Source organism: Pempheris klunzingeri, chromosome 15, assembly GCF_042242105.1.
Source record: "Pempheris klunzingeri isolate RE-2024b chromosome 15, fPemKlu1.hap1, whole genome shotgun sequence".
Lineage (NCBI taxonomy): Eukaryota > Metazoa > Chordata > Actinopteri > Acropomatiformes > Pempheridae > Pempheris > Pempheris klunzingeri.
In genome coordinates, this window is record NC_092026.1 from 16898765 (window position 1) to 16914917 (window position 16153).

At 39.3% G+C, this 16153-nt stretch overlaps 1 protein-coding gene across 1 annotated transcript; it reads left to right on the top strand.

Moving 5' to 3' along the window:
- The first annotated feature begins 900 nt into the window (after nt 1-900).
- LOC139213749 (solute carrier family 22 member 13-like) lies at nt 901-5248 on the top strand. Its single transcript, XM_070844369.1, has 10 exons — nt 901-1310; nt 1398-1501; nt 1977-2131; nt 2767-2935; nt 3024-3144; nt 3705-3796; nt 4161-4375; nt 4458-4566; nt 4746-4952; nt 5060-5248. Exons 1-10 carry the CDS (start codon nt 936-938, stop codon nt 5115-5117), a joined length of 1605 nt encoding a protein of 534 aa, XP_070700470.1. The 5' UTR covers nt 901-935; the 3' UTR covers nt 5118-5248.
- Nucleotides 5249-16153: the final 10905 nt, after the last annotated feature.

Here is a 16153-nt window from a genome sequence, read left to right on the forward strand (position 1 = left end):
ACTCTTTTACTTTCCTTCACTCTTTGGGGAGTTAACTGAGATTTCTTTTATTATTTGAAATGTAAAATACAATGCAGTAGCTTTTAGACATGGATCTACTAGTTTTCCCAATTAATTCATAGCCATTGTTTTCACCAAAAAGTGGTCACGGTCGCCCTGGCAGCAGTGAAGTGCCTCACGTCCGCTTGAGTGACCAGACACGTTCCCATTTGCTAATTAGCGAATGTTAGCATGCTGACATGCTAATATAAGATGGTGAACATTGTAAACATTATACCTGCTACGCACCATGTTAGCATTTTCATGTCAGAGTGACACGAACGTTTAGCTCAGTAACGCCTCACAGAGCCACTTGAATGGCTGTAGGCTCTTATTCTTGCCATTCATTACATTTCTAACCATATAGCATAATTGTCTCTAATTTAACTTTAGTATACATGTTTTATACGATGGACTTTATCTTTTTCTTTACAAGTCGGCAATATACGCAATAACCACAGAGAACTATAATGTTGTTGACAGGTCAGTGTCAGACTGTAGGTTTAGTACTTCATCTACTCAAAACACCAATAAAATTATATTGATACTGTTGTTAGAAAGCAAGGCGTTGCGGTCCTATCAAACAACCAGTCAGCAACTTCTTATACAGATGTATAATGTGTAACTCAAGCGGTGATGCCTTTTATATATATATTCATAGAGTCAAAGATGCAGTGCAGGTGAGACTAAAAAGACACATGATGCTCAACATGTACTTCAAAATACGTCGCTTCAAAGAACAATAAAGTTTTAGTGCCTTAGGTCAACGCCAGTTGAATGAAATAATCAGTCACCAGTTTGCTGAAATAAAGTGCAGTTAGGTTAAACATTAATGGATACTAAACATGGGATATAGTCTTATCAGACCAACACAAAGTAATGTGACCAACTTTAACATGGCTGATTTTGGAGAGATCCTGAAGACCATTGGAGAATTTGGATTATTCCAGCAGCTCACCCTGATTGCACTTTCCTTGCCAAATTTCTTACAGTGTTTTCTTTTCGCAAGCTTTGTTTTTATCCAGTCAGATCCAGAGCGACACTGTAACACAGACTGGATCCTTCAGGCTGACTCTAACCTGACCACAGATGAGCAGCTGAACCTGACTCTGCCCCGGGAGGAGGATGGGACCTTCAGCAGATGCCGCATGTTTGTCCCTGTGGACTGGGACATTAGTGCCATCAGGGAGTACGGACTCAATGAGACCACAGTGTGCCAGAATGGATGGGTGTACAGCAACACGCTGTATGAGGCCACCATAGTCACTGATGTAAGTGATGAGTGTAGAAACTGGACAAATGACCTTCATAAAATTCTTCCTTATTTGTTTTTTAAAAATATCTCTCTTTCTTTCCAGTTTGATCTAGTTTGTGACAAGGCTCAATTGGTGGAAGTGATACAAGCAGTGTACATGGCTGGTATTATTGTTGGTTCTCTCGTATTTGGACCTTTTGCTGAGTCGTAAGTCGTATGTTATTTAGTAAAAAATTGTTATTGATCTATGGTGTGAAAACAACAAAATAATATATAACCTCACAAGTGAATAAATATGCATTTTTACAGTGTTATGTTAAAGATGTAATTTACTAGAATTTATTATTTATTTATCGTTTGTTGCCAACATTAAGCTAAACAATAACAGGATATCTGAAGATCATGAAATGTCTTGAAAAGCATTTAGTTTCCCAACAAAAAGGCATTAGGGGGTATTAAAGAAGTGTCAGAAGTTTTAAATCTAACAAAACATTATCTCTCATCTTATGTAGGCAGTCATGTTAGTAATAAGATGTTTTTGTATCTGATTGCAGGCTGTCAGGAGATGTTAAACACCTATAAACTAAAAGTGGGATGCATCATTAGCTCTTTTATATCTGCGTGCTGACCATAACAGAAGCTGGTCTTTTTCTCTGCACTTTAATATCTCTTTCTGTTGCAGGTTTGGTCGCAAACGAGCAACTCAAATATCAGCAGTTACATTGTTCATATTCAATGTAACAACAGCGCTGTGCCCCAATGTTTACCTATATTTAACATCCATATTCTTGGTGGGACTTGGAGCTGGAGGATATCGAATCAACTGTATCATACTTGGTATATACTGTAAACTCAGCTTTTAAGCACCACTCACATATTCCTCATAATAGTTTTTGATCACATGTGTCGTATTTTCAGAAATCATTATTTCTGATATTATAATATCAGAAATTTGCATGAAACTATAGACAATAAAGATGGGGTAGTATAGTATGTACATTAACAGTGTTTAACTTACTCTGTGTCATCTTGTTACCTGCCTCATTATCTGGCTTTGCCATCACCCAGTGCTCCTTGGGATAATGTCAGCAGCTCACCTGGTGGGGCAACTGGGGTTGCAGCACATGAGAAATCTTAAAGGATATGCTGCTCTCCATCAGGAGCTGTCCTCCCTGTTTGTACCCTGTTCGGCCCAGTATCCCATACCAGCATCAAGATTGGTGCATCCTTAGGATCTGTGGCGCAATCCATAGGAGTTATGTGGCAGTGGGTCACCTTCCCCCAAAGAATCTAAGGGCACACTCCATCAGGGGTGCTTGATGGAGTCAAGTCTATGGAGCACAGCTGGCCAATGCTTCATTATGATTGGCCAGTCTGCAGTCGAGAGGCAGGACTAAACAATTTTGTTTGTTGAAAAGTAAAATAGTAATCTGGTAACAAAAATAATGACAGCTATATTTTCCTAACTGCAGCCACTGAGTGGATTGGCGTGTCCAAACGATCATGGGGAGCTTGTGTGAGTCAGCTGTTTGTAGCTGTGGGACAGTGCATCCTCGCCGGTCTGATCTACGCCATCCGAGACTGGAGACTGACTCAGCTAATAACAGCAGCTTTTCTTGCAGTGGTTGTTATCTACATATGGTGCGCATGAACTCTTTTTAAATGTCTTTTATCTTTTTATTTGTATTTTATGGACTATTTGAACTGTCACTGTCCTTGTTTCTACCAGGTTTATTCCAGAGTCAGCCAGATGGTTGTTAAACAGAGGAAGGACCGAAGAGGCTAAACAGTTGATTATCAAAGCAGCAGCCGTCAACAAATGCACAGTTCCAGACTCTCTGCTGGAAAAGGTACTGAAACGTTTCTAGCAGATTATCTACACCATGTATAATAAGTATCATAAGACACAATATAAAGAAACAAATACATGTCTGTGCTGTTGTTGATGCTCAAGTCTCCTCTCTGTTGTTTTTCCCTTTTGAACTGCTGATGCTGAAAAAAAAAGCTGTCAAACAGATACTCCAAATCCATTAAATCACATAGAATGGAGTTCAAATGGAGTGAGTTTTAAATAATTTCTGTGAATGTTAATATTTCATTCCCTGCTTAATTAATTAAATTTAGGAAGAGGTATATGATGTTTGATCTTAATGTATTGAAGTTATTATGAATAATCTTTCTTCTTTTATTCATGAATATAACTAGATATGATTATTATTCATCTAGTCTTTGATAGTCAGACTGTTTTCCATACAACCAATGACCAAAACACCTATTTCTATTAGTCTGAGGTTACGTTTTTTGTTGCCCAGTTTTCATTAAAGTATGAATTACTCAATATTGAAGAATATAAATGGTTATGTGTAGTTAACACATTTTCCATGCAAATGAAATGACATTCCTGCTACAGATTGCACTGAAAGATGTGAGCAAAGGAGGTATAAGAATTATTTTGAGATCACCTGTCCTGGCCCGGTATTTCTTCACTGGAGTGCTGGCATGGTAAGTTTGTCATAACACGTTAATAAAAGAATGGATAATAGGTTAAACATTGAAATAAGAATAATACAGTTTTGTATTTATACTAAACACTAGTATCATAATCTTTGATCATAACCTATATAGTCATGTTACGCTAGCAGACAGTCATTGCCCTTGAATAAAGGCTGGCCTTCACAACTCTGTACTGCTGATGTTCAGACAGCAGAGCTGGTTAGTAAGGTGCTAATTTGAAGAACTGGCCAATCACAAATCTGGAGCTCATCTAGGAATCAACTGTTGTGGTAATTGTTGTGCATGTGTTATGAATGTTATATAATGCAGGACTTCTTCTGTATGACTGATGTGTTTGCTTCTTGTTTTGAAGGTTTTCAGTCAATCTTTCCTTATTCTGCCTGTACTTGAATATGGGACACCTTGGCCCCAGCATCTTTGTGACGCAGCTCCTGTTTGGTGTCATTGAGATGCCAGCTAATTTACTCTGCATGTGGCTGTTGGAGGTTGTTGGGAGAAGAATATTATTCACATCAACACTTATAACTGGAGGACTCTTTTGCATACTTATCCTAGCTGTTCCACAAGGTAAACCCATTGGTTTGGTTATTAAAATGACAACGTCATGTTTCTGCTTGTCAGGTTTATTCTTCTTCTTTTTTGCTTTCAGGCTATGGCATTGCTGTGACATCTTTAGCTGTAGTAGCACGTTTTTTCCTCACCTGTGCTTGTTCTATATGCAATGTCGTTATGCAGGAGCTGTTTCCAACGTCTGTTAGGTAGGTGTTCATAATTCACATTTAGCCTCTTGTCTTTTTGTGCACACTTCCCATACCATTTAAAAATACAGCAAGAAGCAACAAGCAACAAGAATTAGTTTTTTTAAGTACAATATTCCAGTGTTTGTTTAAACCTCTGTATTATACCTCTACCTATTGTTATCATGTCTCCCTCTCAGACAAACAGCCACAGCTTTGGGAGCCACAGTAGGAAGAACAGGTGGATTACTGGCTCCACTGCTCAACATCTTGGCCATGTATCACTGGGTCATACCCATCACAGTGTATGGCAGCCTGTCAGTGGTCAGTGGAGCTCTCTGCTTCATCCTCCCTGAGACCAGGAGAAAAGAGCTTCCTGACTCAGCCGAGGAGGCCGAAAACAACGGGTAACTATATGCTCATCATTACATACAGTTTGTCATTAGACATGTTGATATCTCTTTCATTTGATTGTTTTCTCCCTGATATTTTTCATCTGTCCATTGTCTTTCAGAAACTGGACTTCCACAAACACAGGCGGTTGTTCAATTCCAAATTCAACCAAGCTGTAGATATGTGTTTAAAATGCTGACTGCATACTTGCTTTGGTTTTCTGATGCTGCTTCATTTGTCACAGCTGTTATAAAGTTGTCAATGATGAACTGTAACTATTTTCAGTTTAGAGTTTGACATCTTGAATAGGGCACACCTTGAATATGGACATGATGAAATTAAATGTTGACAATAAACAAAGAATGAGCATTAAAATCACTCTATATATGTGATTTAAGTTGCTGTGCATGTGTTTGAGAGATAAAACAATCTTTCTTTTAAAGGCTGCATTTTCAAATTAACACAATATATGAACATCCTATTATAGGACTAAACACCACCCATCATAATCATTTCTATATTTGATAGCCCAAGAAGGTAAAAAAAGACGCTATAACAGCTTTTAAAGTTTGGATGCTTCCCAATAATGAGATCTGCAGTTTGACTCAGCTCTTGAGAAGGAGTTGTATCTTGTTCCAGTCTGGGCCGATGTTATCGGATATCATGTTTTCAAGTCCTGGGATCAGAAATATCCCCAAATATTTGGGATTTTTTGGTACCCATTCAAATTTCCAGTTTTGAAAATTACTCCTGTTGTTATATTTGGGCATCACCCTCAGATTTGACCCAGTTTATTTTACACCCTGAGATATCTGAAAGTTAAAGTAAACAAATCCAAAGCAAGAAGTGTCAGAGGAGGTCCCACCCTGGATGTGTAATTATTGTTATTACATTATGACATTATTACATTGTGATCAGTGGACGGCATGCTCTACCTCCTGCGCCACATTTGCTGTTTGATAATGAGAAGAGTGTGGATGAAGAGTAGCAGCCCTTTAGTTAAATAACTTATCATTAAATACCTTGTACTTCCATAAAGTGATTACTGGTGTGCAAATGTATGCAAAACATTTATTTAGTTAAACTGAATTCATACAAAAATGAGTCGGATCATCTGCAGTAATTCCATGACCACGGAGAGAAAAGGTTTGTTTTTCATCGAACACAAACAATGACCTTTTACTGTCCATAAGTCAAGCCAGCATGAGCAGAGCTTTCATTAGTCTCATAACAGCACTGTGACCATAATAACCTCTGCTTTCCACAGTCATAGACTCACTGGAGATGACACAAGTAAAGGTCTTTCTTCCAGCGCCACCTACAGGGTAAACTTCACCTTTTTGTCAGATCTTGTTTTAAAGTTTTTCTCCAGGAGTGTACTGACTGTTACAGAGCCACAAACATGATTATAGACTTGTAATTTTTTTTCTATATGTGTGAGTGATGGAGGAAGCATTATTTACAAAGTGATGTTTGATTACTTGAAATCTCACAGGACATAGGATCATTTGACATGTCTATCTCATTTATTTGACTGAATTCAACATTAAAGCAGTCAAGTGTAGAAAGCTGGTGCTGAAGGTGGTTCATTGTGTTCAGTCGACTCCTGTGGTGCTTCCTCGAATCCAGCTGGTTGTGTGACGCTGGCTTTGTGAGGATTGGTTGGCACCCACTCCTAGGATCTCCAGGAGGACCAAAGGCCCAGGAGGAGTCCTGTCCTGTGAAGTAAAAAAACAAGTAAAAAAAAAAAAGTAATGAATATATATCCTTTTCTTGGTCTGCTGTCAGTGTCCTCCAAACATCACTTGTAATAATGGATTATGAAGTGCTGGCCTGCAGGCTAATTCATGTCCAGATAAATCTACATGAACCAGCGTTGTCACAGGTAGAGGTAATTGAACTGATCTTTTAATGTGCAGCTTACTTTCTTGGTGAAATCAAAGATAGGGATCCATAGCTCTCCATCTCCAGCTCGTGGTAGGTCATCTTGCTCGCCACGTCAGGGTCATCGTTTCTTCTTCGTTGTCAAGGAAACTCTGGATGTACTTCAGGAATGTTGACTCTGTAAGAAGAATAAATAATGGGAAGAAATATAATGTCTGGATGATTTAATAAGTTCTTTCATATATAAAGACAGAAGTGGCATACATCTCTCAGACCATGAAAAAAAGATACACAAAAAGAAAATGATTCAAATTAGTAACAAGTAATAGCATATGGATAAACAGGATAATACAATGACATATTGTATGTTATTTTCTCTGCTTTATATTGAAGTCTGTCTTTGGTCACTTACTTTCTTAGTCAGCAGTTGATACTCGTGTTTTCATCTCCAGTGAACAGCAGCAGCTCAGACGGTGAAGTAAGATTAGAATAAAGTAAGACAGAAAATGGTTAGTGAAACAAGTAATCTTTGACTGAGCTACATAATATAGATAAACAGATGCTTGTACTTAGTTGTTGGAATAAAATGTTTTTTACCTCTTCTCATGAAATGATTGTGACAATGTGATTTATTCTTGATAAATAAAGTGTATATCTTCTCAACTTTATTGATCAAACATATCACAGTGAAACTTAAACCACAATTAACCTTGTTCAGAAAAAACACCCACTGTCCTAAAGACGGGATTGTAGCCCACAATGATACACATAATACAGACACACACGTAATAACTTGGTTTTGGTTCATAAAATGTAAAACCTCGGTGTGGTGATCTGGAGGGAAAAAAATCTCCAACATGACACATTTTGGATATAGAAATTGAACACTGTGTCATTCTGTGGATTAAATGAGGAATCTGAGATAAAACCTTTGGTCAACAAACAACATGCACATGCAATCTACAGGACTGTTAGCACACGGCAGAGAGTGTAAACATGAGTCAGACAGAAAAGTAAGGACACGTGACTTGTGTGTGTTTCTTAGAAGATGTCACCGTCTCCATCACTCCCTGGTTACAAAAAAATTTGTAAATAACTGAGACATTAGCCTGAAAATCAGATTTAATAAAAGAGGTGGCAGAATTATTCACATCTGTTACTTAAATAAATAGCAACACCACAGTTTAATAATCCTCAATTACCTGCTCCACTATCTGCATTCTTACTTAAGGAAAAGATAAACATAGAGTAAACATAAGAGTAAAGAGTAAGTAAAAGTAAGAAAAAAGAGTAAACATAGCACTTTATTAATCCCTTGGGAGGGTTCCCTCAGGAAATTGAGGTTCCAGCAGCAGCACAGCACCAACAGTACAGTAAAGAGAAATATATATATATATATATATATAAATAAATGAAATACAATAAACATCCAATAATAATTAATATCTTAATATATACACAAGGGTAGTGTTTTGCACAAGATGAAATTCACACACCAGGGAAAAAAATGATTGCACCTGTCTAGCACCTCCCCTCACCCCTCCTCCTCCCACCGAGGGCAGAGTTGTACAGATTAATGGCTCGGGGGACAAAGGAGTCTTTCAGTCTATTGGTTTTGCATCTGGGGAGGAGCAGTCTGTTACTGATCAGGCTTCTCTGTGCGCTGATGACAGTGTGCAGAGGGTGACTGACATCATCCATGATGGTCAGTAGTTTGTCCAACGATCTCCTCTCTGCAACTGTCACCAGAGAGTCCAGCTTCATGCCGACCACAGAGCCAGCTCGCCTGATCAGTTTATCCAGCCTGTTGGTGTCCTTCTTTGATGCCCTGCCACCCCAGCACACCACAGCATAAAAGAGAACACTGGCGACCACAGTCTGGTAGAACATCCACAGGAGTTCCCTGCAGATGTTAAATGATCTCAGCCTCCTCAGAAAGTACAGCTTACTCTGGCCCCTCTTGTGCAGGTGGTCTGTGTTGCATGACCAGTCCAGCTTGTTGTCCAGCCACACCCCGAGGTACTTATAGTTGCCTACAATGTCAACCTCGTCGCCTTTTATTGACACTGGACGTGGATGTGGTCTGGACTTCCCAAAGTCTATGACTAGCTCTTTAGTCTTTGAGGCGTTGAGCTGTAGGTGGTTTTTGTCACTCCAGGCAACAAAGTCTTTTACCAGACTCCTGTACTCATCCTCTCTTTCATCCCTAATCACCCCATGATAGCTGTGCCATCGGCAAACTTCTGGATGTGACACAGTTCCGAGCTGTAGCAGAAGTCTGAGGTGTATAGGGTGAAGAGAAGGGGGGCCAGCACCGTCCCCTGAGGTGCTCCCATGCTGCTGACCACAGTGTCAGATGTGATGTCCTTCATCCTGATGTACTGTGGCCTATCAGTAAGGTAGTCTGAGATCCAGGACACCAGGCAGGGGTCCACATACATTCCCAACAATTTGTCCTGCAGCATAAGGGGCTGGATGGTACTGAATGCACTAGAGAAGTATGTATGTATCACATATTATATCATTGAATCTTTACTACTGTTGCATTAACACATGAGCAACCTTGCTGCATTCACATACATTTTGGGTGGTTTAGTGTTTAGCACGGCATCATGTTTTGTACTAAGATGTCATGTCACATGTCTTGTATGCAAAATCTTAATGTGCAAAATAACTACTCATAATAATACTTTTATTATTAGTAATGAAAAGTGTCACATAAATGTAGAAAAGAATACTTATGAAGTAGAAAAAAATGGAAACTCTAGTAAAGTTAAACTGTCTCTCATTCATACTTTGCTGCAATATTTGAATTAATGTACTTTGTTGCATTCCACCACACTTTAATTGCCATTTGGTTTCACGAATTCTTCACTAATTGAACCACTGTACAAATCACAGATGTGTGCAGCAGGTCAGAGCTCTCCAACCACTCAGCGAAATAAGCGCCAAAATGCGTGCGTCATTACGCATCATAACAGCACTGATCTGTGGCGGCGCTTTGACTCATATCTGAAAATTAGAGGTCGTTCATGTCATAAACTCTGTTCAACACCCGCCCACGCAGGAGAACGGGTCCTGCTCTGTGAACACCTGCGCGCTCTGACGTCAGCTCCTGAAGGTTCCATCGTCTCCATGGCACTCAAGAAAAACTGATTTATTGGCATTATTTGAAAAATGGCCCCCTCGCCATCTTTTTCCTCCTCCAAAACAATGAACGACAAAAACTGAAAAAATTGATGCCCTCAAACTAAAATAAAATGCTTTCAAATCACCACACTGTTAGCATATTCTCCAATCCGTCCATCCGCTCCATCTCATCTTCATTTTATCTCCAGAAACCTTCGGAAACTTCTGTTTCCACCAAAACTGTTTTTCACAGACTTTCACTAAATGTTTATTTTTAATCACGGATTTACAACTTAATTTCTACAGAAAAATGAAATGAAATATCTCAGGAAGATTAACAAATAAATAAACTGTGATAATAGGAGATGTCTTACCTGCATAATAGTCGTTCAGCAGGTGCTCCTCAAAGGGGGGTCCATTAAAAGCCATGTTAAGCTGCAGGACACTTTAACAACAAAGTTTTAATCACTGTTTTCCAATAAATAGTTATCCAAAAGACGTTTTCAGCTATCCGAGAGTTCAGCCTCCAGCAGACAGTTTCAGCAGTCAGGTCACCTCACATCAAGTCCAGGTGGGAATGAGACAGTTTAAAAGCCCCTCGGTTCTATTATCACCCCGGGTTACGTGACCATTCTGTTGCCATGACTTCTACTGACGCACGCGTGTGCGTGAGAGATACAGGTGACTTACAGTAAATGGATGATATTAGGTCTAATTATTGGACTTCTTTGTGATTACCGGTGTGTGTGGTCTCCTCCTGCAGCAACTCGACACGTCTACATAATAACGAACACACTTTAGCATCTTGTTTATTCGCTCGTGATAAATAGAAATCGCAGAGGCGAACGCGCGCTCAGTATTGTCGGTAAATTATGTTTATTTGCGTCTGCTCAGATCACGTTATTTTATGGGGTTCTGGCTGAGGCGCACACACAGGGCCTCTCCATACTCCCAAAATAAAAAAGATGTGTATTTGAGTGATTCTTACACTGTAAATCACGCCTGTTTGTAGGGTGTACAAAGTTATTCTGTAGTAAATACCTACAGCAGGGAAGTGCATCTGCCTGAGAGAGGGATAGAGAGAGAGAGACTTCACTGCTCCTTAAGTGGTCCAACATTTCAACACACTGCTTGCAGCAGCTGTAGGGTGTTGGTGGTGAAGTGCAGTCACACTGTCATTCACCAGAGAATATGGTGCGTAATTCTGTTGAAAACAGGTAAATATGTAAATATATATGTAAATATTACTCAAATATTACTTGGTTATGTATGAATGACCTCCTCAGAACAATTATTTTACTGCTTTTCTTGGGAGCTCAGCTTGCACTGACTAACCTGAACTGTGCATCTACTAATTTTTGAAGCGCAGCTTCACACAGTGAGTTCCTTCATTTATTATCTAACTCTTTGGACATGCCGGATCTGATAATCAGTTTTGTCTCAGCTGTTCCTCACAGATACCAAGTTCATATAGTCAGATAATTTATCAGACATTTATATATTTTTTTGTTTGTTTTTTTTACTTTGGACATCTCAATGTCATCTAAACTCAATTTGTCTGTCAGCAGGATTGTGACTCTGATCATGTAAGTAGCCCCTCTCATATATTAAATAACATTTTATTCAACTATTAAAAACTAAATACATAGGTAAAATCAAGTAAAATCAAGTTTCAGATGCAGCCCACCTACACAGTGACATGAATTCAAGTGTCTCTCTATAAATCAAACATCTACCTTTGAAATCATATTTAGGGTGCTGCATAATACATTTGGGATATATATATATATATTCTCCAACAATTTTGTTACAACAGAAACTAAAAGCTCAGTTTTTCTTAGTTTATTCATCTCCATGAAGGTTAAAAAACAAATTAAGCCCCCACGCCCATATGCTAATGAATAATATGAGGTTGTAATAGAAGCTCTGCTTGAGTCGAGTTGATGCTGAGTTGAGTTATGGGCAGTAAGTACACAGAGGTCATCGCAAACTGACTCAGTGCCCAAAGTTGTAATTTTATTATAGATAAATCAATAATCAGCACATTCAGATCACAGAATTTTCATATCGGAGTATTTACGTTTTTATTTTCTAGGATGTATACAGACATTTCTCAAATTTCCCCAAATTACGTCTAGTCATTTCTCTTGATTCCATTGTTTCTATAACTATTTATTCCTCCAAAAGCTCTTTAAAATATATAGTTATTTAGCAAAACTTACATTCTCTGCTTCTCTTCATGTGAAATCATGTCCATGCCATTAAAACAGATTCATTCTGCAGCCGCAATGTAAAAACACGTCCTAAATTTACCATGCAAAGTTGACATAACATCACTGTCATTAATGAAGATTGTGTTTGATACTGACTTTTAAATAAAATGCATTGGTGATTGAAAACAATAGTAGTTGTGTTTTTGTGAAGTAAATAATTGGTAAGTGGTTATCATATCTATTTAAGTGCTTTTTACATTTCAATATGATGTCTTCATTTTTTGTACATTCAAACATTGTGTATTCCATCATGTTAACGCAGTCCTGCTATTACCCAAGTAAATCATCCATCCAGCTGTTACTTGTGACTGTATTCTCTGCTCTTTGCTCAGTGCTGCTGTTATCAGACACTAAAAGACTGTCCACAAATACATTTCCATCACTTGGCTCAGACACTGGCAGCCATTGTGCTTCTGGGGCAAAAATGTCATCAGCAAAAAGATCTGTTTGAGCTGAAGGGACGGCAGAAGAAGGCGTATCTGAACCAAGTAAATCATTTAGTGAGTTAGACGTGGCCGGTGTAGACGGCAGCATTGTAAACACATCTGCACTGTTTGAGATGTCACTGATTCCAAAGATGTCATCGGGAAAGGCAGACAGTTGGTTTGTGGAAGCATCGGCTCCTCCTTGATCAGACACATCAGCAGGAGGTAACAGGATGTCGTTTGAGCTGAATATGTTGAAGTCGGCACCCTGGTCTCTTGTCTGGCTGCTTGTACAAAAAGGACTTAATGTCTGACCTTCATCTTGCTTTATGGGTGCTGCATCAGGGACAATAAGCTGATCTGTCATGCCAAGCGTCACTTCATTCTCAGAAGATGGAGAGCCAAGCAGGCTAAAAGTATCAGAAGGAGTGGCTTCAGACGAAGCTGTGCCACTCAAAGAAGATGAAAAGGTGTCACTGGGGATGTTCCCAAACATCTCCTGAGAGTCAGGTGGACCAAAAAGATTAGAGGGATCTTGAGGAAGTGTGTGGTTGAGATGAAGAGGCGCTCCTCCTCCTAATATGTCTGGAGCATCAAGCAGTTCATTTGGTGTTTGAATGGATTCATCAGTATTTATCTGACTGTCCAGTGGGTAAACAGGGGCTGAAGTGACACTGTTCCCAAAACTGCCATCATTAAATGGAGCAGTTAAATCGTCATCATCATTTTTCTCTGCAATCAATTGACTGACTGACTCATTAGTCACTTGGCTCCCTGATTGCGCAGAAATGGGGAGATCTGTGGACTCAGCATGTCCAGAATGAGTGACAGAGAGACCTGTAGACTTGCTGCTTTCTGAGTTTGATTGTTGATCATCAGATGGGTTTGTTTCTGTTTGTTGAGGAGTGGTTAGGTCATCACCTGTTGAAGTCTTGAACAGGTCGGTCGTCTCTATGGATTTGCTTACAGCCACATTTTTGTTGCTATCCTGTGTGCTTGGCTCAGCACAATGTGCCGGTTCCTTTACATGCTCTTGTTCCTGAGTTAGAACTTGTGACATGTTGCCTCCTTTTTGCATTTGTGTTGTAAGAGCCTCCTTAACTTCTTCTGTGTTTTTGTCAAAAGCATGTGTTTTGTCATGTTTTTCATCTCGTGCAGCCAATTTCGGGGGGTCCTCAGCCTTCTCTGGGGATGACTGAAATAGTCTTCCTAAGAGTCCACCACTGGGTTTGACATCTGATTTCTTGGCATCTTTTGGTTCAGCTTTGTTTGTTTTGTCACTTCCACCTGATGTAAAGAGCTTTGACAAAGGACTTTTCCCTTTGGACCAGGATCCCAGTTTGGCCTTAGACTTTTCAGCCTGTTTTGCAGAACCCTTCAGAGAATTTGTTCTCACAACAGGCTTCCTCTGGCTATCACCATTTTCTTGGTCGTTGGCTGAATCAATCTTTTCAACTACATAACTATTCTTCTCAAGACTGGTGTCCTCTTCAGTAATATGGTGTGCAGGACCGTGCGGAGTGTTTGGATGCTGTGGTTCACACAGGTTGACGGAGTTCCCTGGAATGGCATCCAAAGTATCAAAAGGCTCTTGGTGTTTCACAACTTCTTGAGTTGAATTAATGGTATCATTGAAACTCTGAATATCACACGATTCCTCAACCTTATCCACAACTCCATTCAGAACTGTCGCATCAGTCTGTGGGATCTCTTGACTGCTTTCCACTTTGACATCAGGCTCTTGGTTCAACATGTTGCTTGTTTCTTTGTGGCAGTTATATTCAGGGATTTCGAGGTACACCTCACTTTCCCTCTGTTCTTTGCCAAAGTCAAATGACAAATGGTCAAGGTTGTTTTTGTTACCAACATCTTTTATATCTTTGGATTCATTCATTTGGTTTTGTTCAGTTTGGTCTGAAAGCTGCGGACTGTGCTCATCGCCTTTGGTTACTGTGGTCAGTGAGTCATACTGAGCGACATCAACATTTGGGGCAAACCGAACAGACTTCTTTCCTTTGCTTGGATTTGTGTCCAGCCTGTTAGATGGTGGACTGTAGTTTGTTTTTGAAGTGGGTGCCACAGTTTTCCGACCTGTTTTCTGGTTCGTGACAGTAATCTCTGTTTTGAGGGAGGGCAGTGTTGAAGACATGATGTCTTGCTGTCTGTCTGTTTTGGTTGGATAACTCATGGGTTTTGTTTCCTCTGAGGGAAACTTCTCAGTTGAGTAATCACCTGTTGACGCAGATTGTTCCTTGACCCCTGAAAAGAAGGAGCTTGACAATGTCTTCAATTTATCTTTCATTTCTCTTCCATGGTAGACCTTCAATCCATTGTTGTCACTTTTGTGATGTTCTGAAAAGCGCAGACTATAAGAGGATGTTCTGTCAATTTCAGATATCTTATTTTTCACATATGTTTTCTGGGCTGCATTTATCACGGTACTTCTTTTCTCTGGTGGCCAGCTCATTTTTTGTTTTCCCTTAGCATCAGCACCACTGTCTCTTGCAGATGACTTTGTCACAAACACACCAGCAGGTGACTCTCTGGAGCCACCAGGCGTGTTTAAGTTACTTTTCGTCATTTTGGGAGTGGACACAGCATCTGGCTCATCTGTGGTTGCATTTTTTTCAAGCCAATGGTCTTTATGTTGCTTATGTCCAAATCCTTCATCATAATTTCCCTTTCTTTTAAAAAGCTGTTGGTAGTGAGAAATGCAGTAGAAGTCTCCATAAAGAGATGAATAGTTGTTGATGCTGCAATAAAGTAAAACAGAGTCGTTTGTAATACAACATTTCATTTGAATTTTTATTTGTCATGATTTATTTATGCAGATCAGCTGCTGTGATTGATTCCAGTGCTTTGCAGATTTGCAATAATCGATATTTGCAATAAACTAGAATTTTCATTCTAATACACTGTAGTATTAATTGGGGCAAAGACTTGTTGATTGGATTAATTTTTATAACACTGTATAATATCTCACCTGAGCTTCTTCTTACAGTGTTTACAGCAGAAACAGTTATTGTGCAGAATAAGTTTATTGGCCACCATTTTTTCCATTGGATAGACGGGTGTCAAACAGGCAGAGCACATCTCCTTGGCAGGTGACTGGAACTATGATGATAAAACAAATTCAGTTTAAGGTAACTTAGATTTTAAACATTTCATTTTATTTGATCTTTTTGCAACTTAATTCTGATTCCAGTTGGCAGGCACTTGTGGACTGACTTTTAGTAACTGGACAGCATAACCAGGAACCTATGATGCAGGTGTTCTAAATTATTGTGCTATTCTTAAAAAGGTGAATTTTGTAGACCGAGTCAAGCCAGCTGCTTCCTCCTAGTTTCCAATCTTTGTGCTAAAGTAAGCTAACTGCCTGCTGGATTATTTGTAGCGGACAGACATGAGAGTGGTATGTTCTCATCTAAAAAAAGATACTGAACTATTCCTTTGGGCATATGTACTATTGCTAGAAAAATATGTATAAGGAGGTGAAAATTTTGA

Bases quoted from the DNA above. Each gene is read 5' to 3' on its own strand.
- LOC139213749 (XM_070844369.1), top strand. From the start codon at position 936: ATGGCTGATTTTGGAGAGATCCTGAAGACCATTGGAGAATTTGGATTA. The intron at 2,132-2,766 runs GTATATACTGTA...TCCTAACTGCAG, and splicing joins AATCAACTGTATCATACTTG to CCACTGAGTGGATTGGCGTG. The intron at 3,145-3,704 runs GTACTGAAACGT...TTCCTGCTACAG, and splicing joins CAGACTCTCTGCTGGAAAAG to ATTGCACTGAAAGATGTGAG.